This window comes from Mustelus asterias, chromosome 24 (assembly GCF_964213995.1).
Source record: "Mustelus asterias chromosome 24, sMusAst1.hap1.1, whole genome shotgun sequence".
In the NCBI taxonomy this organism is placed as follows: domain Eukaryota; kingdom Metazoa; phylum Chordata; class Chondrichthyes; order Carcharhiniformes; family Triakidae; genus Mustelus; species Mustelus asterias.
In genome coordinates this window covers 20085109-20105670 of record NC_135824.1, presented here as the reverse complement: position 1 = coordinate 20105670, position 20562 = coordinate 20085109, and the positions used below count along the sequence as shown (strand labels likewise).

General features: G+C 45.1%; 1 protein-coding gene across 1 annotated transcript in view; it reads left to right on the top strand.

Moving 5' to 3' along the window:
• LOC144511255 (WD repeat-containing protein 72-like) overlaps nt 1–20562 on the top strand; it is a 294675-nt gene that overhangs the window by 36080 nt on the left and 238033 nt on the right. The window contains exons 4-7 of the mRNA XM_078241380.1: nt 11082–11160; nt 13192–13366; nt 14639–14715; nt 14814–14933. Of these exons, the coding sequence (XP_078097506.1) occupies nt 11082–11160; nt 13192–13366; nt 14639–14715; nt 14814–14933 (451 nt within the window). The remainder of the gene's footprint in view (nt 1–11081; nt 11161–13191; nt 13367–14638; nt 14716–14813; nt 14934–20562) is intronic.

The following is a 20562-nucleotide window of genomic DNA, read 5'->3' as shown; positions in this document are numbered from 1 at the left end:
AATCAATAGGATATCCCATTTACAGCGGCGAGACCAGAAGATCCCCCTGCTGGCTAACGGTGCGCCACCTTTCGCCGCTGAGAAACATGTCGCAGGGAGACCAGAGGATCTCACTCATTAGCTCCATCTTGACGTGAAACCCAGTGCTAAGTTGGAACTGGACTCCTCTGTGCTCCTTGACAGGGCCTGCCAATGCACGAAGCATCTGGGTGTGCATTGCCATCAGCGTCCACCGCCCCATCAAAGTCCTCTGCAGCTTAATTTGCCCATGGTCTCACTCATCAGGATTCCCATTTGCTGATGATATAGTGAGTGGTAGGGGTGTGCTGCATGAGGTGTTGGCGGTACAGTTGGAAGACGATGTCATGTGAAGGTGTGTTCACGACCGTGACCACCCCTGTGAGGTTGTTGAAATTTATGATTCTGGTCTTGTATCACAGCACAAATAAGAATGAGATGGCAGTGAGAGGTGTGTCCCATGAAAGGAAATAGTTGCCAATGGAGATTGTTAAGATTAAATTCTCGAATTAAAGAAGCTGTCCCATCACAGTCGGTATGGCGCGGACTTAGAAATCGACTTCAGTGACATGTTTCTCGGAGGCTCAAAGAACTATAAAATTCAGGCCAAGTTTTTGAGCAAAAGCTGGGGTGGAAGAAGGCCTGCGATGGACTCACAGCCCGAAACATAGCAGAAAAAAAGAGAGTTCCTACAACAATCTTTCCCTAAACCTGAACGGAATAATGACTCTTGAACCCCACAAGGGTTTAAACACTTTACTAGGAAAAGCCTGATATCAATAGCAAAGTAAGAGAAGACCAAGACAAAGTAACGATGAATCGGGGCCCACCAGAGTTCGGTGCTGATCAGAGGTCATGGTGAAAATCCGCAGGTGACTGAGATAGTAGCAAATTACTAAAGATGCTGGAATCTGAAACAAAAACAGAAGATGCTGGAAAATCTCAGCAGGTCTGTGGAGGGAGAATTGAGCCAAAGTTTGGAGTCTAGATAACCCTTCGTCAGAGCTCTGAGATTTTCTGCACCCCAGGATTTTAAAGGAGGTGGCTACAGAGATTGTGGATGGAATTTTACCTTTCCGTCTGCCACGGAAATCGTAGCGAACAGGACACAGACCACGCAAAGGCCCGATGACCTCAGGTGGGATTTTCCAGCTGGAAAATCCCACCCTGTGGTTGGAATTCTCCTGCTGTTCACACTGACAGGATTCTCTGGTCCCGCCAGCAGTGGGCCCTTGCCCATGGGTTTCCCAATGGTGTGGGGTGACTTCAACAGGAAATCCCATTGGCAGCGGCAGGATCAGAGAATCCTGCTGCCAGCGAATGGCAGGCCACCTTCCACTGTCGAGAAACACGCCGAGAGGCTGGAGATCCCCACTCCATGGATGCATTGGTAGGCATTTTAAAGTTTATTTATTCGTCACAAGTAGTCTTACATTAACACTGCAATGAAGTTACTGTGAAAATCCCCTAGTCGCCACACTCCAGCGCCTGTTCGGGTGCACGGAGGGAGAATTTGGCATGGCCAATCAACCTAACCTGCACACCTTTTGGAGTGTAGGAGGAAACCGGAGCACCCGGAGGAAACCCACGCAGACACGGGGAGAATGTGCAAACTCCACACAGACAGTGATCCAAGCCGGGAATCGAACCTGGGTCCCTGGCGCTGTGAGGCAGCAGTGCTAACCGCTGTGCCACCGTGCCCCATTTTCCAAAAATCCTTGGATTCAGGAACTGTGTCAAAGGATTGGAAAACTGCCAACGTGGTACTCTTGTTCAAAAAGGGAAGGAAGCAAAATGCAGGAAGCTACAGGCCAGTTTGTCTAACTTCTGTTATTGGAAAAATATCAGAATCTATTATTAAGGAGCAAATAGCAGTGCATTTGCAAAGTTATAATCCAATCAAGCAGAGGCAGCATGGCTCCATGAAGGGGAAATCATGTCTGATAAATTTACTCGAGTTCTTTGAGGAGATATTAACCAGAGTAGATAGAGGAGAACCATTGATGTCGTATATTTGGATTTTCAAAAGGCATTTGATAAGGTGCCCCACAAAAGGCTATGATGCAAAGTAGGAGCTCATGGTGCTGGAGGTAATAATCTGGCATGGATAGAAGATTGGCTAACTAACAGGAAGCAGCAATGAGGGATAAGTGTGTCTTTCTCAGGTTGGAGGGCAGGAACCAGTGGAATGCCACAGAGATCATCGCTGGAACCACAGCTCTTCACAATAGATATTAATGACTTGGAGGAAGGAACAGAGGGTACTGTGGCCATATTTGCAGATGATACAAAGGTGGGAAGGAAGGCAGGTTGTAAGGAGGATGTAAGTAGTTTACAGAGAGATATTGACAGATTAAGTGAGTTGCAGAAAATTGGCAAATGGAATTCAATGTGTGAAAATGTGAGAATTGTTCATTTTGAAAGAAAGAATGAGAAAGTGGATTATTATTTAAATGGAGAGAGACTGCAGAAAGCTGTAGCGCAAAGGGGGTCCTTGTTCACAAAACCCAGAAAGCTAGCATACAGGTGCAGAAGGTTGAGTCTGTACTCTTTGGAGTTCAGAAGAATGAGAGGTGATGTGATTGAAACATAGAAGACTCTTAGGGGGTTAGACAGGGTAAAAGTTGGGAGGATATTTCCATTCATGGGAGAGGGTAGGACCAGAGGGCAGAGCCACAGAATAAGGGTGCCCATTTAAGATGGATTTGAGGAAGAATTTCTTTTCTCAAAGAGTGGTGAATCTGTGGAATTCTTCACCCCAGGAAACTGTGGAGTCCCGAGTCCTTGAACATTTTCAAGGCTGAGATTGATGGGTTTTTAATCAGTTGGGGAATTGAGGGTTACGGAGAAAAGGCAGGAAAAGTGAGTGTTAGATCAGCCATGATTTAATTAAATGGTGGAACAGGCTCAAAGGGCTCAATGGAGTAATCCTGTTCTTATTTATTATGGTCTTATGGTGATAAGGAGAAGTGATTAGAGTTGTTGTAAAGAGATTAAGTGCATTCACACATCATTTGAAAAGGTGCTACATCAAAGAATTCTGTGGAAAATGAAAGCTCATGGTATAGGTGTTGTGGGTTTTAACAAAAAGAAAAGAATGTTGTTTGCACATGTAGATTCAAACTAACAGCAAGGTTTATTGAAAGATGCTCTCTGCTCAGAGTACAAATTGAAAGCAAAACAGCAACCTGTGGTAACGCCCTAATGCCATCAACATCAAATCATGTGATCAGCTCCTTAAACATTAATGCAATCCTTTTACATATACAACAGGGGGTAACATTTTGGCAAGAATAGAAGATTGGCTGGCTAAGAGGAAACAAAGAATAGGCATAATTTTCTGATTGGCAAGATGTGATGAGTGATGTGCCACAAGGATCAATGCTGAGGCCTCAACTTTGTACAGTTTAGATAAATGACTTGGATGAAGGGACCAAAGGTACGGCTGCTAAATTTGCTGATGACACAAAGATAGATAGGAAAATCAGTTGTGAAGAGGACATAAGGTTATAAAGAGATATAAATGAATTAAGTGACTGGGCTGAGATCGCGCGAATGGTGTATAATGTGGGAAACCGTGAAATTATCCATTTTGGTTGGAAGAATAAAAAAGAAGCATATTAGCTAAATGGTGAGAGATTGCAGAGATTCAGGGGGATCTGGATGTCCCATTGCATGAATTGCTAAAGGTTAGTATGTAGGTACAGTAAGTAATTAGGAAAGCTAATGGAATGTTATTGTTTATTTTTAAGGGAATTGATTACAAAAGTAGGAAGATTATGCTTCAGTTGTACAGGGCATTGGCGAGACCACATTCAGACTATTGTGTACAGTATTGGTCTGCTTATTTAAGGAAGGATGTAAATGCATTGGAAGCAGTTCAGAGAATGTTTACGAAACTAATACCTGGATTAGGTGGGTTGTTTTATAAGGAAAGGTTGGATAGGTTAGACTTGCATCCACTGAAATTTAGAAGAGTAAGAGGAGACTTGATTTAAACATATATGATCCTGAGGGGTCTTGATAGGATAGACGTGGAAAGGATGTTTCCTCTTGTGGGTGAATCTAGAATTAGGAGTCACCGTGTACAAATAAGAGGTCACCCATTTAGGACAGAGGTATGGAGAATTTTTTCTCTCAGATACTTGTAAGTACTTGGAACTCTCTTCCTCAAAAGGTGGTGGTAGTAGTCTTTGAAAATTTTTATGGCAGAGGTAAATAGGTTCTCATTAAGCAACTGGATGAAAAGTTATTGGGGATAGGCATGAGTGTGGAGTTGAAGTTGCAGTCAGATCAATTGAATGGTGGAGCAGGCTCAAGGGGTCGAGTGGCCTACTCCTGCTCCTAATTTGTATGTTCGTATGCATGTTCATATGATTGGAGAGGGACTTTCTCAGTGTCATTTGCTGGAAAGAGGAAATCTGGCAAAGGGAGAGTATGAGAAACCTCTGTCGTCCAAATTCCAATTCCAGTCCCAAATGAAGTCAGAAAGAAAGTGAAAGTAACAAAGAAACTGACAATTTGCCGGAATCACTGAATCCACTGGTAGAGCAATGTGAGTGCGCCTCTTTGATTAAGACGGAATGTCACAGTCCCAACCATCATATGGAGTTGTTAGTTAGATTTCAGATTTGACACAGGGAGAGGTGGTGAGTGAGCAGAGTCAAGTTAATGGAAATGGAAGGAGACATCTCAACAGAAGGAGAAAGAAGCCAGCTGAGTTCATTGACAGGATATAGGAAGGAAGAAGAATTTGTTCTTTTCATTATTTCTTGTCAAATGATATTTTGGTTAAACACATTCATGTTCAAGAAGAACAGTTTTTGTAACAGTTAATTGTATTTTTTGATAGTGATTACAGTAAAAACAATATGCAACGTGTAAATTTCAGGTATTTTAAAAAATTGTTTCCACTCCATTCATTGAATCATAGAATCCCTACAGTGCAGAAGGAGGCCATTTGACCCATCGAGTCTGCATCCCATCCACGCCCTACCCCATAACCCCACGCATTTTACCCTAGCTAGTCCCCCTGACACTAAGGGGCAATTTAGCATGGTCAATCCACCTAACCCGCACATCTTTGGACTGTGGGAGGAAACCGGAGCACCCGGAGGAACCCACGCAGACACGGGGAGAATGTGCAGTCTCCGCACAGACAGTGACCCAAGCCGGGAATCAAATCCGGGTCCCCGGCACTGTGAGACAGCAGTGCTAACCACTATGCCACCTTCTCCTTAAATTCCCTCCATTCTTAAATTTACAAAGCCAATGCTCAGAGTGGACCGGGCAAACCCAAATCCATTCCTTGCTTGCTTCAAGAACCAAATTCGGAATCTAATGGAATCCAATTCATAGCCACCACAAGAGGGACAAACAAGATAAGACATTGCACCCCATCTTGGTCTTGATCTGGTGCTTAGTTTAGTCATATTGTATTCGAGAACTGATATACATGTTTTACATTTTATATTGGAATACACAACACAGCTTCCCCTTTAAGAAGGGCAGACTACCCTGAAGAGGTTAAGGCTGTACATTATGGTAGATATGTATGCTACTGGGGCCCCCGTAGAGTGTGCAGTCGGTCAGCAATGTGTTCTGCACTGGGCTGCATGCTGAAATCATTTAGATGAGTTCAAAGATGTGCGGGTCAGGTTAATTGGCTATGCTAAAAAAAAAATTGCCCCTTCGTGCCCTGGGATGCGTAGATTAGAGGGATTAGCGGGTAAAATATGTAGGGATATGGGGGGAGGGCCTGGGTGGGATTGTGGTTGGTGCAGACTCGATGGGCCGAATGGCCTCTTTCTGTACTGTAGGGTTTCTATGAAATGAGGCGGCAGGGCTAGGTTTTGGTGCTGCTGCCTCAACGGGGCTGGACATGGCGGTAACTGAAAACCAAGAATGAGCCTCATCCAATTTTTCACCTGTTTCTTGCTCCTCGGGTAATTTCCAGCCTGCAGACATTTCCAGCACTCAATGTTTTCTTCCTAGTTTGTTACTTTCCACAGCTTATCACCAGAAGATGGAAACTGTTGTGCTCCTTGGAATGTCTGTCTCCCTCTGTACATATCTCTATACTGCTCAACCTCTTTCCTAGCCAGACACTTACTCAGCTCTTCTATTTCTGAAGGAAATAACCTATTATTTGCCTTGCTTGGGAATCTATTTCATGTGTCCACCAATCTGTTGAGGGAAATTGATGTTTCTGTGGTGTCTGGCCCCTATAAGGGGCGATCTTCTCAAAGGGTCACATGACCCAGGCTGACCAACTGAGTTGGGACTTCACTCCAACTTGTCTGGGCTTGTCCCAGCAGCTAGGTCCTGGAGGCTTGACTGTAAGCATCGAACCTGCAATGCTCTGTATGTAGTTGTTACTGCTAATAAATGTTCTTTGTTCATTAAGGGCAGCACAGTGGTTAGCACTTTTGCCTCACAGCACCAGGGACCCGGGTTTGATTCCCAGCTTGGGTCACTGTCAGTGTGGAGTTTGCACATTCTTCCCCGTGTCTGCGTGGGTTTCCTCTGGATGCTCCAGTTTCCTCCCACAGTCTGAAAGACGTGCTGGTTGGGTGCATTGGCCATGCTAAATTCTCTGTGTACCCGCCGGAGTGTGGTGACTAGGGGATTTTCACAGTAACTTCATTGCAGTGTTAATGTAAGCCTACTATGTGACACTAATAAATTAACTTTTAAAAAACTTAATAACTGGTGGAACCAAGTTACGATGGTTTCCTTCAGTATTTCTGCCATTGTTGTACAGTATAAGTTCAGTTGATGCTTCATCGACACCATCAATACTTTGCAGCATTTTAAAGACCAGAGCAATTACCTTTTGTGAGGAACCGTTCGGTACTCTGATTTAAAGCACAGGCTTCGGATGGTTCTGACTATCTTACAGGAATAGGTAAAAGGTAGAAGAATTAAACTGCTTCTAACTCCTAGGTAACTATAGCACTGACCACCCCTCTCCGCCTCCCCATCCCCAACACTGGACCTCACAAACAACTTCTCTTCTGGCCCCTATCACTGACATGCTGGTGCACTAAAAAAGGGGGCGTGTTTTCCTTTCTCCAGACTCGACACAAGCCCACGGGAATTTGCTCCTCTGTATTATTTACACCCAGTCCAAATAGGCAGGGCAGGTGTAAAAGGTGTGGTTGCATTTCTCAATAAGAAATTGATTTATTTATTATTATTGTTACACGTATTAGCCTACAGTGAAAAGTATTGTTTATTGCGCGCTATACAGACAAAGCATACCGATCATGGAGAAGCAAATGAGAGAGTGCAGAATGTAGTGTTACAGTCATAGCTAGAGTGTAGAGAAAGATCAACTTAATGCGAGGTCGGTCCATTCAAAAGTCTGACAGCAGCAGGGAAGAAGCTGTTCTTGAATGCGCCTTTAGTACACTCTTACTAATGAAGTCAGTTACTGGGTAGTGGCGTACTCATTCAGGCTGGTCACAGAATTTTTAAATACTGAATTAGAAGCAGATTGGCAATCTGACTACGATTGCCACTCCACAGAGGCCTTATTGTTAATATCTCTGTAATCTCCCAAACTCCCGTGTTAACAGCTATTGGTCCAACTCCCTTAGTGGTGTCAGCTGACTATGACAACCACCCTCTTTGGGGAGTCAGTTTCCATGAAGTGGAGTAGCAGTTTTTCTTTAAACTGCATGGTGGCACAGTGGTTAGCACTGCTGCCTCACAGCGCGTGGGACCCAGGTTCAAGTCCAGCCTTGTGTGACTGTCTTTGTGGGGCTTTCATGTTCTCCCTGTGTCTGTGTGGGTTTCCTCCCACACTCCAAAGATGTGCAAGTTAGGTAGATTGGCCGTGGTAAGTTGTCCTTTAGTGCCAGGGGGACTAGAAAGGTAAAGACGTGGAGTTACGGGGATAGGGCCTGGGTGGGATTGTTATTGGTGCAGACTCGATGGGCTGACTGGCAGCCTCCTGCACTGTAGGGATTATATGATTCCAACCTTGCTCAACCATGCTTAATTTAGCATGGCCAATCAAGTCTGGTAGTCTTGTGGTGTATATCCCTGCTGATTTCTGTGTAAATTAAGTAGCTTATGTGAACCGTATCTGTAACCTCCCATCATTGTAAAGATCAGTATCATGTCTCGCACCAGGCTATTCCCCAGCAAACATTAGTTGTCACTTAAAAGTTCTTCAGCGCATAATCTGCCGAAGTCTGCAATCATCCTGGTGAATCAACTGACCTCCCTTGTACATCTTCATTCTTTTTGAAATAAAAAGCAATAAATAAATACTCAGCAGGTCTGGCAGCATCCGTGGAGAGAAAAACAGAGTTCACATTTCACCTCAAATATGACCTTTCTTCAGAACTGAAGAAGCAAAAGAGCCTTTTAGAATTATTTTGACAGGTTGCCCCACTTTTGAGGTATAGTCCAGGCCCTGGAGCACAGAGATGCAAGATCTAAGATTTGCTGGATACTTTCCTGATCAGTAGTAACTGCAAGCATAGAATGCACAATGTAGATCACAATCCGACCCAGGCTCTATTCGCATAACCCCTCATATTTACCCTGCTAATCCCTCTGACACTAGGATTAATTTAGCATGGCCAATCAAGTCTGGTAGTCTGCACATTCGCCCTGTGTCTGCCTGGGTTACCTCCGGGTGCTCCGATTTCCTCTCACAGTCCAAAAGACGTGCTGGTTAGGTGCATTGGCCATGCTAAATTCTCCCTCCGTGTACCTGAACAGGTACTGGAGTGTGGCGACTTGGGGATTTTCACAGTAACTTCATTACAGTGTTAATGTAAGCCTATTTGTGACACTAATAAAAAAAACATTGAAAAAATGTTCCCCCCCACTCATGTAATATACCTCCATAACCTCAATATTTAATATACCCAGTTTCAAAGTTTGAAGGTGGCTGGAATAATCCTTTAGACAATCCTTTAAACGCACTCTCTCCGAGCTGCGATATTTAATCAGATGGCATCAACAGGAAGGACATTCATTAGCTGGAGATGTGAGGGAGAGTTTCAGCTCTTGGGCAAGTGCTACTCCAGATGATCCCAACGGCGCCCATTTACCCATGACATGCAAATAATCGCTTGCTTTGAATTTTGCATTTGAATTTTTCATGTCGATAAATGAAACTAGGAACATCATAGAAACATAGAAACTAGAAGCAGGAATAGGCCATTCGGCCCTTCGGGCCTGCTCCACCATTCATTTTGACCATGGCTGATCATCAAATTCAATATCCTGATTTCCCCCCTTCCTCCCATATCCCTTGATCCCTTTAGTTGCAAGAGCTATATCTAAATTCTTCTTGAAATCAGACAACATTTTGGCCTCAACTACATTCCGTGGTAGTGAATTCCACACATTCACCCCCCTCTGGGTGAAGAAATTTCTCCTCACCTCAGTTCTAAAAGGTTTCCCCCTTATCCTCAAACTATGACCCCTAGTTCAGGACTCCTCCACCATTGGAACATTCTTTCTGATCTACCCTGTCTAACCCTGCGCAGCTTGTCGCACTCAAATATTATCACCTCCGCCATCTGATTAACAGATAGAGAAGTAAACCAAAACATGGGGGCACGAAATGGGATGCAGATCACGTCTCTTTTTGTGACTGGGCGGTGTTACTTTAAAAAGCAACACAGATTTTTTTATTATTGGAAATGCCTGTTTTGCAGAAAGTTGCCATAGGATGGCACTGTGTTTCTAAAGTAAAGAGAACTCACAACCCTGACAATCGGAAAGCTGACAAAATAAATCTGTGAAAGTCTTTAGAATGGACAGTGGTTACATGAAGTGCAAATTAGATGGAACGTGCCAATTGTTAATTGGGTGTGATTCACCAGGATGCTGCCTGGGGTGGAACATTCAAGTTTTGAAGAGAGATTGGGTAGGCTTGGGTTGTTTTCGTTGGAGCAAAGAAGACTGAGGGGGCGACCTGATCGAGGTCTACAAGATTATGAAGGGGCACGGACAGGGTGGATAGGGAGCAGCCCTTCCCCTTAGTTGAAGGGTCAGTCACAAGGGGTCACAAATTCAAGGTGAGGGGCAGGAGGTTTAGGGGGGATCGTGAGGAAAAACATTTTTACCCAGAGGATGGTGATGGTCTGGAATGCGCTGCCCGGGAGGGTGGTAGAGGAAGGTTGCCTCACATTCTTTAAAAGGTGCTTGGATGACAACTTGGCAGATCATAACATTCATGATGACTAAGTCGGTTAGGATTATATTCACTGGAGTTTAGAAGAGTGAGAGGAGATCTCATAGAAACTTATAAAATTCTAACAGGGTTAGACAGGGTAGATTCAGAAAGAATGTTCCCGATGGTGAGGGAGTCCAGAACTAGGGGGTCATAGTTTGAGGATAAGGGGTAAACCTTTTAGAACTGAGGTGAGGAGAAATTTCTTTGCTCAGAGAGTGGTGAATGTGTGGAATTCACTACCACAGAAAGTAGTTGAGGCCAAAACGTTGTCTGATTTCAAGAAGAAATTAGATCTAGCTCTTGGGGCTAAACGGATCGAGGGATATGGGGGGAAGGGGAATCAGGATATTGAATTTGATGATCAGCCCTGATCATAATGAACGGTGTAGCAGGCTCAAAAGGCTGAATGGCCTACCCCTGCTTCTAGTTTCTATGTTTCTGTGTACGGCAATGGGCCAAGTGCTGGTAAATGGGATTAGGTGGGAGGTCAGGTGTTTCATATATGTCGGTGTAGACTCGATGGACTGAAGGACCTCTTCTGCACTGTATGATTCTATGATTCATAAATTTACCTGTAATCTGTTGCAGACTGTACGGAGTTTGGTGATTAGTTTCATATTGAAGTTTCAAGCTAATTGGTAGGGTGTAATTGACACTGACAAGGAGCAACAGATATGTCATCCTCATCATGTACTGGAAACAACAGTATCTTGCTCAGTATTCTGCAAAGAAACAAAAGCAACTTAAGATGGTTTGACTATGTTTAACTGTGGCACTAAAGATATTCTTGATGCTATAATGTGTTTTCAGTCCGTGAACCAGAAATGTTGAAGAATAACATTTGAGGTGTCCTTTTCAGGGAGATGTGTCTTTGGAATGTCACCAGCGGCCAGTGCATAGAACATACAAAACTGCCCTTCACCCACACTGCAATCTATGTAAGTACTCCGACTTTTGACATGTTGCTTCTGCATTTGATACATTTAGTTGGGCGTGCTGACATGCATTGAAATTTGAAAGCATGTGAGACCGTGTTCTGAGGGAGTTTTTGAAAAATTGCTCTTGCTGATTGCTGTTACATTGATTTCAAAGGCATTTACTTCAATGTTCTATGAAAGCAAACCATGATTTTTGAACTCATGAAGAAGACTAGATTCCTTTTTAAAGGTCTGAAATTGACAGTAATGTCCAGTTTAGCTTGAGAATCTTTGTGCGAAGCTGCACGAGTTTGCATTTAGAAAAAAAAAGCAAACGACTGTTAATTTATCATTTGTAACCTAAGACCAGGGTTTGAAATAATGTCTGGTGCCATAGAATCCCTACAATGCAGAAAGAGGTCATTTGGCCCATCGAGTCTGCACCGACCATAATCCCACCCAAGTCCTATTCCCATAACCCCACATATGTACCCTGCTAATCCTCTGATACTAGGGTCAATTTAGCATGGCCAGTCAACCTAACCCGCACATCTTTGGATTGTGCGAAGGAAACCCACGCAGACACTGGGAGAATGTGCAAACTCCACACAGACACTGAGGCCAGAATTGAACCCGGGACCCTGGCGCTGTGAGGCAGCAGTGCTAGATAGATACAATCAACATTCAGCATAAGTTAAAAGCAAAATACTGCAGATGCTGGAAATCTGAGATAAAAACCGAAAATGCTGGATAAACTCAGCTAGTCTGGTAGCATCTGTGAAGGGAGAAACAGAGTTAACGTTTCGAGTCCATATGACTTTTCTATAGAGCAGATGAGGGATAGAAATGCGATAAATTATATATTTGGAGAGGGGCTGGGGCAGAATATATAATTCATCAGTTCTGTCAAAGGATCATAGGGACTCGAAATGTTGGCTGGAATTCCCAGGCCGTTCCCATCAGTCCTTATCACGTTCACGCTGGTGGGATTCTCCGGGTCCGCTGGTTTCCGGCCGGTGTGGGGTGGACCATAACGGGAATTCCCATTGACAGCAGCGGGACCAGAGAATCCCACCGCTAGCAAACAGCACGCCACCTCCCGCTGGCAGGAAACACGCGGCTAGGAGGCTGGAGCATCTTGCCCCGTTAACTCTGTTTCTCTCGCCACAGATGTTGCCAGAGCTGCTGCGTTTAACCGGCATTTTCTGTTTGTATTTCATCGAATCCCTGCAATGCAGAAGGAGGCCGTTTGGTCCATCAAGTCTGCACCGACTCTCCGACGGAGTATCTTACCCACGCCCTTTTCCCCCCACGCCATCCCCATAACCCCACAGCATAAGATGTTGCGAAAGTGTCGCTGTCATACACAGAGGTGACTGGCATTTGAAGATGTGTAATCGGTACAATGGCACAGCACCATCCGGGTGAAAAAAATGCCTTTCTGTTGCAGCTGGGTTGCACCAGAATGCGAGGCATAATGACGGGAAAACTAAACTAAATCCAACACCTGATGTTAGTGTTTGAAAATGGATGGGTCACTGCTATGTGGAGAACTTTGGATAGGGACAGGTTGATGCAACATACTGGGAGAAGGATTATCTCCTGTGAAACCTATTGGTCGCAAAGTCTTTGGCTGCTGTTATTCTACCCCTTTTGCATTGGGACCAAATGACTTCGGATGTGTGTTGGTGCATGTTCGAATATTGACCAATTCTATCTGACCATTTTCCCATCAGACCATTTTCCCATCAGTCCTTATCACGTATTGTGAGTTTTCCATGAACAGGTTTTGTTTGTTGAGTTAGCTGCAAGAAGCAGTCCCTACCAGATAAGAGGAGAGCCTGTACCTTCCTCCATCAAGCCTGGCATCAAGAGACAAGTTAGCATGGCCAATTAACCTAACCCACACACCTTTGGACTGTGGGAGGAAACCAGAGCACCCGGGGGAAACCCACGCAGACTGAAAAGTACACAAATAACTGTATCCATATAGAACTTTAACATTTGTTATTGATTTATTAATAAAATAATTTTGATATCATCCTCATACAGTACTATTACCGTAACTTTCGGATGTCCGGTGATGGCTGGTTGCTTTGCTGTGGACAATATCAGGATGTCTTAGTGTTTGATGCACATAGCCTGGAGCTTCTTCATGCTCTCGTTTCATCAACTACGCCGGACTGGATCAGCTCAATGTGCATTGTCCATTCCCAACGGATCCAAGGTAATAGGGAATTCAAAATTAGGAGGGTTTTTTGAAAGAGTAAATAAGAAGGCCCCAACATGATTTCAATTTTCCGTCCCTGCAACTCTGGGTACTTCTGCACCCACTAAGGTCCTTGCACTGCAAGAAGGTCAATAACCCAGAAACGCAGATTTAAACCAGAAAATTTAAACATGGTGGCACAGTGGTTAGCACTGCTGCATCACAGCACCAGGGACCTGGGTTCAATTCCGGCCTTGGGTCACTCTCTGTGTGGAGTTTGCACATTCTCCCTGTGTTTGCATGGGTTTCCTCCGGATGCTCCAGTTTCCTCCCACAGTCCAAAGATGTGCAGGTTAGGTGGATTGGCCATGCTAAATTGCTCCTTAGTGTCTAAAGGTGTGTAGGTTAGGGGGATTAGCCATGGGAAATGTGTGGGGTTATGGGGATAGGGTGGGGGATAGACCTGGGTAAGAAAAAGAGAGTCAGTGCAGACTCGATGGGCCAAATGGCCTCTTCTGCACCGTAGAGATTCTATTCTAAGCACCGGAGAGGCGTTGAGGGGAATATCTCTCGGAAAGTGACCTGATGTGATCTGCAATGCACTGCCTTAAAGGGTGGCGGGAGTGGACTCGATTGCAACTTTAAATGGCAATTGGAGTTAAATTGGAAAAGAAAGATTGGCCGGGTTATGAAGAAAGAGGAGGGGGGGCGTTGGAACTAATTGGACAGCTCTTTCAAAGAACTGGCACAAATGCAATGGACCGAATGGCCGCCTTCTGTCATGTATGATTTTATTATTCTAGCTATTGTATTTTGGCAGTGGATTGATGACGCGCAGAAATAGCAGCCGTTTGTAACTGTCCAAACTTTATGTTCATTGCTTTAAAAACAATGGCTGCCGAGTATTCAGCATCAAATTGAAATTGGAATGCTTTGAGCAGAAAATAATCGTTTTAACGAGAAGCAATTTTCTGAACGTACATTTTAAAAGGGTAGATAATTGTGGGTCTGGTTTGATGTGTTTCCATTTGAAGACCTGATACGTCATGAAACATTTTATTAAAGGCCACTTTCAGGCCTGCGGGCGGGATTCTCTGGCCGCGTGCACACCCCAAGACCGTAAATTCCCACCCGAGCTCAACGGACCTTTAAATGGTCCACTGAATTTTCTGTCTCGCCCGCTACGATTTCCACAGCAGGCGGGATGGGAGAATTTTGGCCTACATCTTTTTTAGTGTCATTGGTGTATATAATACATTAAATATTTCTCTATGTCAATGTATTTTGCAGAGGATTCACTGGTGGGCATATCAGTGACAGGAGACCTCAAAGTATGGGATCTTTCTTCATCAGTTAATGGTGTACAGGTCAGTTCATTGTGAGCAATGCCCCTAAAATTATAGAAATTCAGATTTCCATTGCAATACAGACTCTTCACTGTCAATATTCCTCTGATATTTTGCAGGCGAGGGAGAATGTTTTTGAAGCAGAATCCAAGTCACTCCAGTGCTTTAATTGTCAAGCGGTCTGCTTTTGTACTTACACTGAACGCTTACTATTAGTAGTTTGCTCGGATTGCTGGAAGGTATGTTCTGTGGCATTGTAAAATAATTTGGGGACATTGGCCTAAAAAAGCCAAAAAAGTGCAATGAATGATGGCATTAGCTTGGCTTAATTGGTCCTTGGTCCTTCAATCAGAAGGATATGGGTGCAAGTTCCACACCAGAATTTCATTATCGAATCCCTACCATGCAGGAGGAGGCCATTTGGCCCATCAAGTCTGCACCACCCAGGCCCTATCCCCGTAACCCCGCGTATTTACCCTCCTAAGCCCCCGACACTGCAATTTAACATCACCAATCAACCTAACCTGCATATCTTTGGAGTGTGGGAGGAAACCGGAGCACTCGGAGGAAACCCATGCAGTCACGGGGAAAGTGTGCAAACTCCACACAGACAGTCACCCGAGGCCAGAATCGAACCCAGGTCCCTAGCGCTGTGAGGCAGCGGTGCTAACCACTGTGCCACCAGGCACATTATCACACTTCATTGCAGTACCCAGAGTGTACTATATTTTCAAAGTGGCTGCACTTGTTCAACTTGAGGCCTTGTCTGCCTGTGCAGGGTGATATCTAAGACCTCAGGGTTCTAGGCCAGAATTCTCCAGCTGTTCACGCCCAACCGCTGCTGGCAGAGAGGACGGAGAATTTGGCGCTCAGCCAAACCCCTGTTCACTGCAGCGGGACAGGAGAATCCCATCGTGTACCCGAACAGGCGCCGGAGCATGGCGACTAGGGAATTTTCACAGTAACTTCACTGCAGTGTTAATGTAAGCCTACACTAATAAATAAATAAATTACTGAGACTCACTTTATATTCCAGATTTATTAGGGAATATATCCAAGGGTTCGCCCACTGAGTAATAAGAAGGGAGAGATCACTTTGATAGGATTGTACTACAGGCCCCCAAATAGTCAGCGGGAAATTGAGGAGCAAATATGTAAGGTATTTACAGATAGCTCCATGGAAAATAGGGTGATAATAGCCGGGGTCTTTAACTTTCCCAACATTGACTGGGATGGCCATAGTATTAGGGGCTTGGATGGAGAGAAATTTGTTGAGTGTATTCAGGAGGAATTTCTCATTCAGTATGTGGATGGCCCGACTAGAGAAGGGGCAAAACCTGACCTCATCTTGGGAAATAAGGAAGAGCAGGTGGTAGAAATGTTAGCGAGGGATCACTTTGGGACCAGTGACCATAATTCCATTAGTTTTAAGATAGCTTTGGAGAATGATAGGTCTGGCCCTAAAGTTAAAATTCTAAATTGGAGTAAGGCCAATTTTGATGATATCAGACAGGAACTTTCAAAAGTTGATTGAAAGAGTCTGTTGGTAGGCAAAAGGACCTCTAGTAAGTGGGAGGCTTTCAAAAGTCTGTTAACCAGTGTTGAGGGTAAACACATTCCTTTTAGAGTGAAGGGCAAGGCTGATAGAAGTAGGGAACCCTGGATGCTTTGGAATATTGAGGCCCTGGTCAAGAAGAAGGAGGCATGTGACATGCATCGGCAGCTGGGTTCAAGTGGATTCCTTGAAGAGGTTGTCAGAGTAAAGTTAAGAGAGAAATCAGCAGAGCAAAAAGGGGACATGGGATTGCTTTGGCAGATAAGGCAAATGAGAATCCAAAGAGCTTCTACAAATACATTAAGGGCAAAAGAGTAACTAGGGAGAGAGTAGGGTCTCTTAAGGATCAACAAGGTCATCTATGTGTGCAGATCAACAAGAGACGGGTGAGATCCGAAATAAATATTTCTCATCAGTACTTGCTGTGGAGAAAGGCTTGGGTGTGAGGGAACTTGGGGGAAATAAATAATGGTGTCTTGAGGAGTGTGCCTATTACAGAGAAGGAGGGTGGATGCAGCTGACCGGTGCAGAGTGGAGATGTCCTCACTGGCTTCCTGGGGGAATTCCAATCACCTTCAGCATAGGCATGGACCTACTCCTCCTGGGACAGCGCAGTAGCACCTCCCGGAAAGGGATGAGGACTCAAATGTCCAGAATGCCAGCTCCAGTCTGAGAATCCCGACAGTGCAGAAGGAGGCCATTCAGCCCATCAAGCCTGCACTGATTACAATCCCACCCTGCACTGACTACAATCCCACTCAAGCCCTCTCCCTGTAACCCCACATATTTACCCTGCTAATCCCCCTGGCACTAAGGGGCAATTTAGCATGGCTGACTAATCCCGAGAAAACATGGCATCATCGCACCAAAAGGATGTCAAGTGTACTTCAGACTGAGATGCTTGAAAGGAGAGGATGAAATGCAAAAGACTGAACTTTAGTGTCCCGTGGTTGCAGCGACGATGGAGACTGATTGCCACATCTCGGCAGACATCCAACTCCCAGCTCCTGTTGAGCTATAACTCGGTCTGTGGAAATGGTCGCAGTTGAAAGAAGGAAAATGGACTCTGGGTGAAAGACATGCTTGTGTTTTTCCCTTCTAGGAAGGCGCAGGGAAATGGGCTCAAAAGCCAGCTGCAGATCTGATCTGTGCATGCTGGTGTGCCAGCGTGTGAATAACACTGAAACAAGAAGCAGCAGTAATCCGTCACTCCTGCAAAGACAGGCAGGCAAAGCATTTCTTTCTCTTTCTTGCTCTGTACCTCTCGTACTGTACCTCTTGCTCTATCGCTCTCTCTGTCTTTCTGTTGCTCGAGGCAAGGCTCAGCTAAAGCCACAATCTAAAGGATTCAGCCACCCTGCAGAACCCAGTGTCTCCAAGCTAACAGCTAAAGTCAGCTCTACTGGAATCACCTAACTTAACGGCTGGAACGTATTACCGTGGGGCGGCACGGTAGCACAGTGGTTAGTACTGCTGCTTCACAGCTCCAGGGTCCCGGGTTCGATTCCCGGCTCGGGTCACTGTCTGTGTGGAGTTTGCACATTCTCCTCGTGTCTGCGTGGGTTTCCTCCGGGTGCTCCGGTTTCCTCCCACAGTCCAAAGATGTGCGGGTTAGGTTGATTGGCCAGGTTAAAAATTGCCCCTTAGAGTCCTGGGATGTGTAGGTTAGAGGGATTAGTGGGTAAAAATATGTGGGGGTGGGGCCTGGGTGCGATTGTGGTCGGTGCAGACTCGATGGGCCGAATGGCCTCCTTCTGCACTGTAGGGATTCTATGATTTACGCTCACACAAGCCAAGAATGATTTGTATACTCTTTTTAACTTTTATTTGGCCTCTTAACTTCTCATTTCTGATTAGTGTGTGTGTGTTATGTTTTTATTATTTTTCTCATATTTTAGTAACTAATGAGCTTACTCTTTCTTTGACTCAAGAAAGCCTGGTTAAATTGGCTCCTTCGAAATACATTTAGACTGGGGAAAGGTATCCACAGGGGAAGATAACCCTTTTAAATTAACCTTGTTGCGATCAACCGAGGGAGTTGAATAAAGAAGGGTAGCCAGATCAACCCCCCCTCTTCCAGGATCATTACAAAATTGGGGTCCCGTTTGGGAAGTTAACAAATTAGGAGACCTTGTCCGGGTACCGATTGCAACACTGCACTTGCACACTTACACTGCCTGATGCCCTTGTGAGTGTCGTTTTGCAGTAAGTAGATTATACCGCTTACCTTGGCAGAATGTGACGGTTTGTTCATCTTTTTCTTGCATTGCTGGCCGATTCTGTTGTGGGCTCCATGGGTGCTCAGCTCTTCCACAATCTCCTCCCAGACTGCCGTGGTCAGACAGGAGGAAACGACTGCTGCCATCTGGGGAAACAGCACCTTTCCTGGATGGTGTAGAGGAGAAGCAGCGAGGAGGCTTCGCTATACCCTGGGGCCACGTGTGGTCTGATCTGTCACAGTCTGGTTGCTGCACAATTCCGATCTCCTGGCTCGCAGTGAGTGAATGGCCATCTGGGTGCTTTTTAAATATGGCGTCCAGATCTTTGACCAAATGAGACAACAGTGAGGATAATGGTGGCAACAGCAGCTTTCTGTCCGCCCCACCACCAAAATCAGTGAGCTCCTCCTCACTATTGCATATGCAATGAGCTGACATCCTGCACCCCCCCCAGGAGGAATCGTTCTCACTTCCATGCTCACCACTGAACCTAGATTCCAGAATGGAAGAGTCTGGCCAATATGTCTATATTCCTTTGTGGACTCTGACTGGTATTTTCCTGTCCTGCCTGCCTGGGGAATCGTAGCGGTGGGTGGGGGGGGAAATGGACCGTTCAAAGGTCTATTGACCTTGCGTGAGATTTTCCGGTTTTGGGATGAGCATGGCCGGAAAATCGATGGCATAGTGGTTAGCTCTGCTGCCCACAGCGCCAAGGACCCGGGTTCGATTCCCGACTTGGATCACTGTCTGTATGGAGTTTGCACGTTCTCCCCGTGTCTGCGTGGGTTTCCTCCGGGTGCTCCAGTTTCCTCCCACAGTCCAAAGATGTGCAAGTTAGATGAATTCTCCCTCAGTGTACCCGAACAGGCACCGGAGTGTGGCGACTAGGGGATTTTCATAGTAACTTTATTGCAGTGTGAATGTAAGCCTACTTGTGACTAATAAATAAACTTTACTTTAAAAAAAAATTCCACCATTTGTATCTGTCTCAAAATTTACTTTCCTACCTAGCTTTTGGCTAAAATACAGTCTTCACCCAAGCCATTAATCTAGACTGCAAATGGGTGAGGCCCCAGCACTGATCCCTATAGCACCCCACTAATTACAGTTTGCCAACCTGAAAATTACCCATTTTTCCTGACTGAATTTCTTGTTAGTTAGCCAATCTTCTAGCCATGCTAATATGTTACTCTCAACCCCATGAGTTTTTATCTTCTGTAATAACCTTTTTATGTGGCACCGCCTTATTGAATGCCTTTGGAAATCCAAGTACACTACATCCACTGGTTCCTTTTTATCTACCCTACTTGTTGCATCCTCAAAGAACTTTGCATAGCCACAATTCTTGGCCTATTGTTCATTCTCATGTCCTTCGTTCTGTCGTTGTCAGCTGTGCCTTCAGCTGCTTAGGCCTTACTTAAACTCTGGGCATTTCCTCCAAAATCTCCCTCTCCTTCAAACCCATCTCTTTGGCCAAGGTTTCAGTCACCTGTCCTAATTTATGTTTTAGTCTTTCATGGAATGTGGGCATTCCTAGCAAGGCCAGCATTAATTTCTCATTGCCTAATTGCCCGTGAATTGTGTGACTTGCTGGGCCATTGCAGAGGGCATTGCTGAGGATCTGGGGTCACACATACACTAGACCAGGTAAGGACGGCAGATTTCCTTCCCTAAAGGACATTCATGAACCAACTGGACTTTTACAACCACTGATGATAGTTTCATGGTCACCATCACTGGGACAAGCTTTCAATTCTAGATTTTATTAATTGAATTTCAATCCCACCAGCTGCTGTGGTGGAATATCCGCAGAGGACTAGCCTGGGTCTCCAGATTACACACCTCCATCCCCTTCCATTTGCTGCTTTGAATTGCCCGCCATGTTTGTCTGCTTACACCGGTGTGAAGTATCTTGGCATGTTTTACAATATTATAGGCGCTACAGGGCGGCACAGTGACACAGTGGTTAGCACTGCTGCCTCACAGCGCCAGGGACCTGGGTTCAATTCTGGCCTCGGGTGAGTGTTTGTGTAGAGTTTGTACGTTCTCCCTGTGTCTGCTGAGTTTCCTCCAGGTGCTCCAGTTTCCACCCAC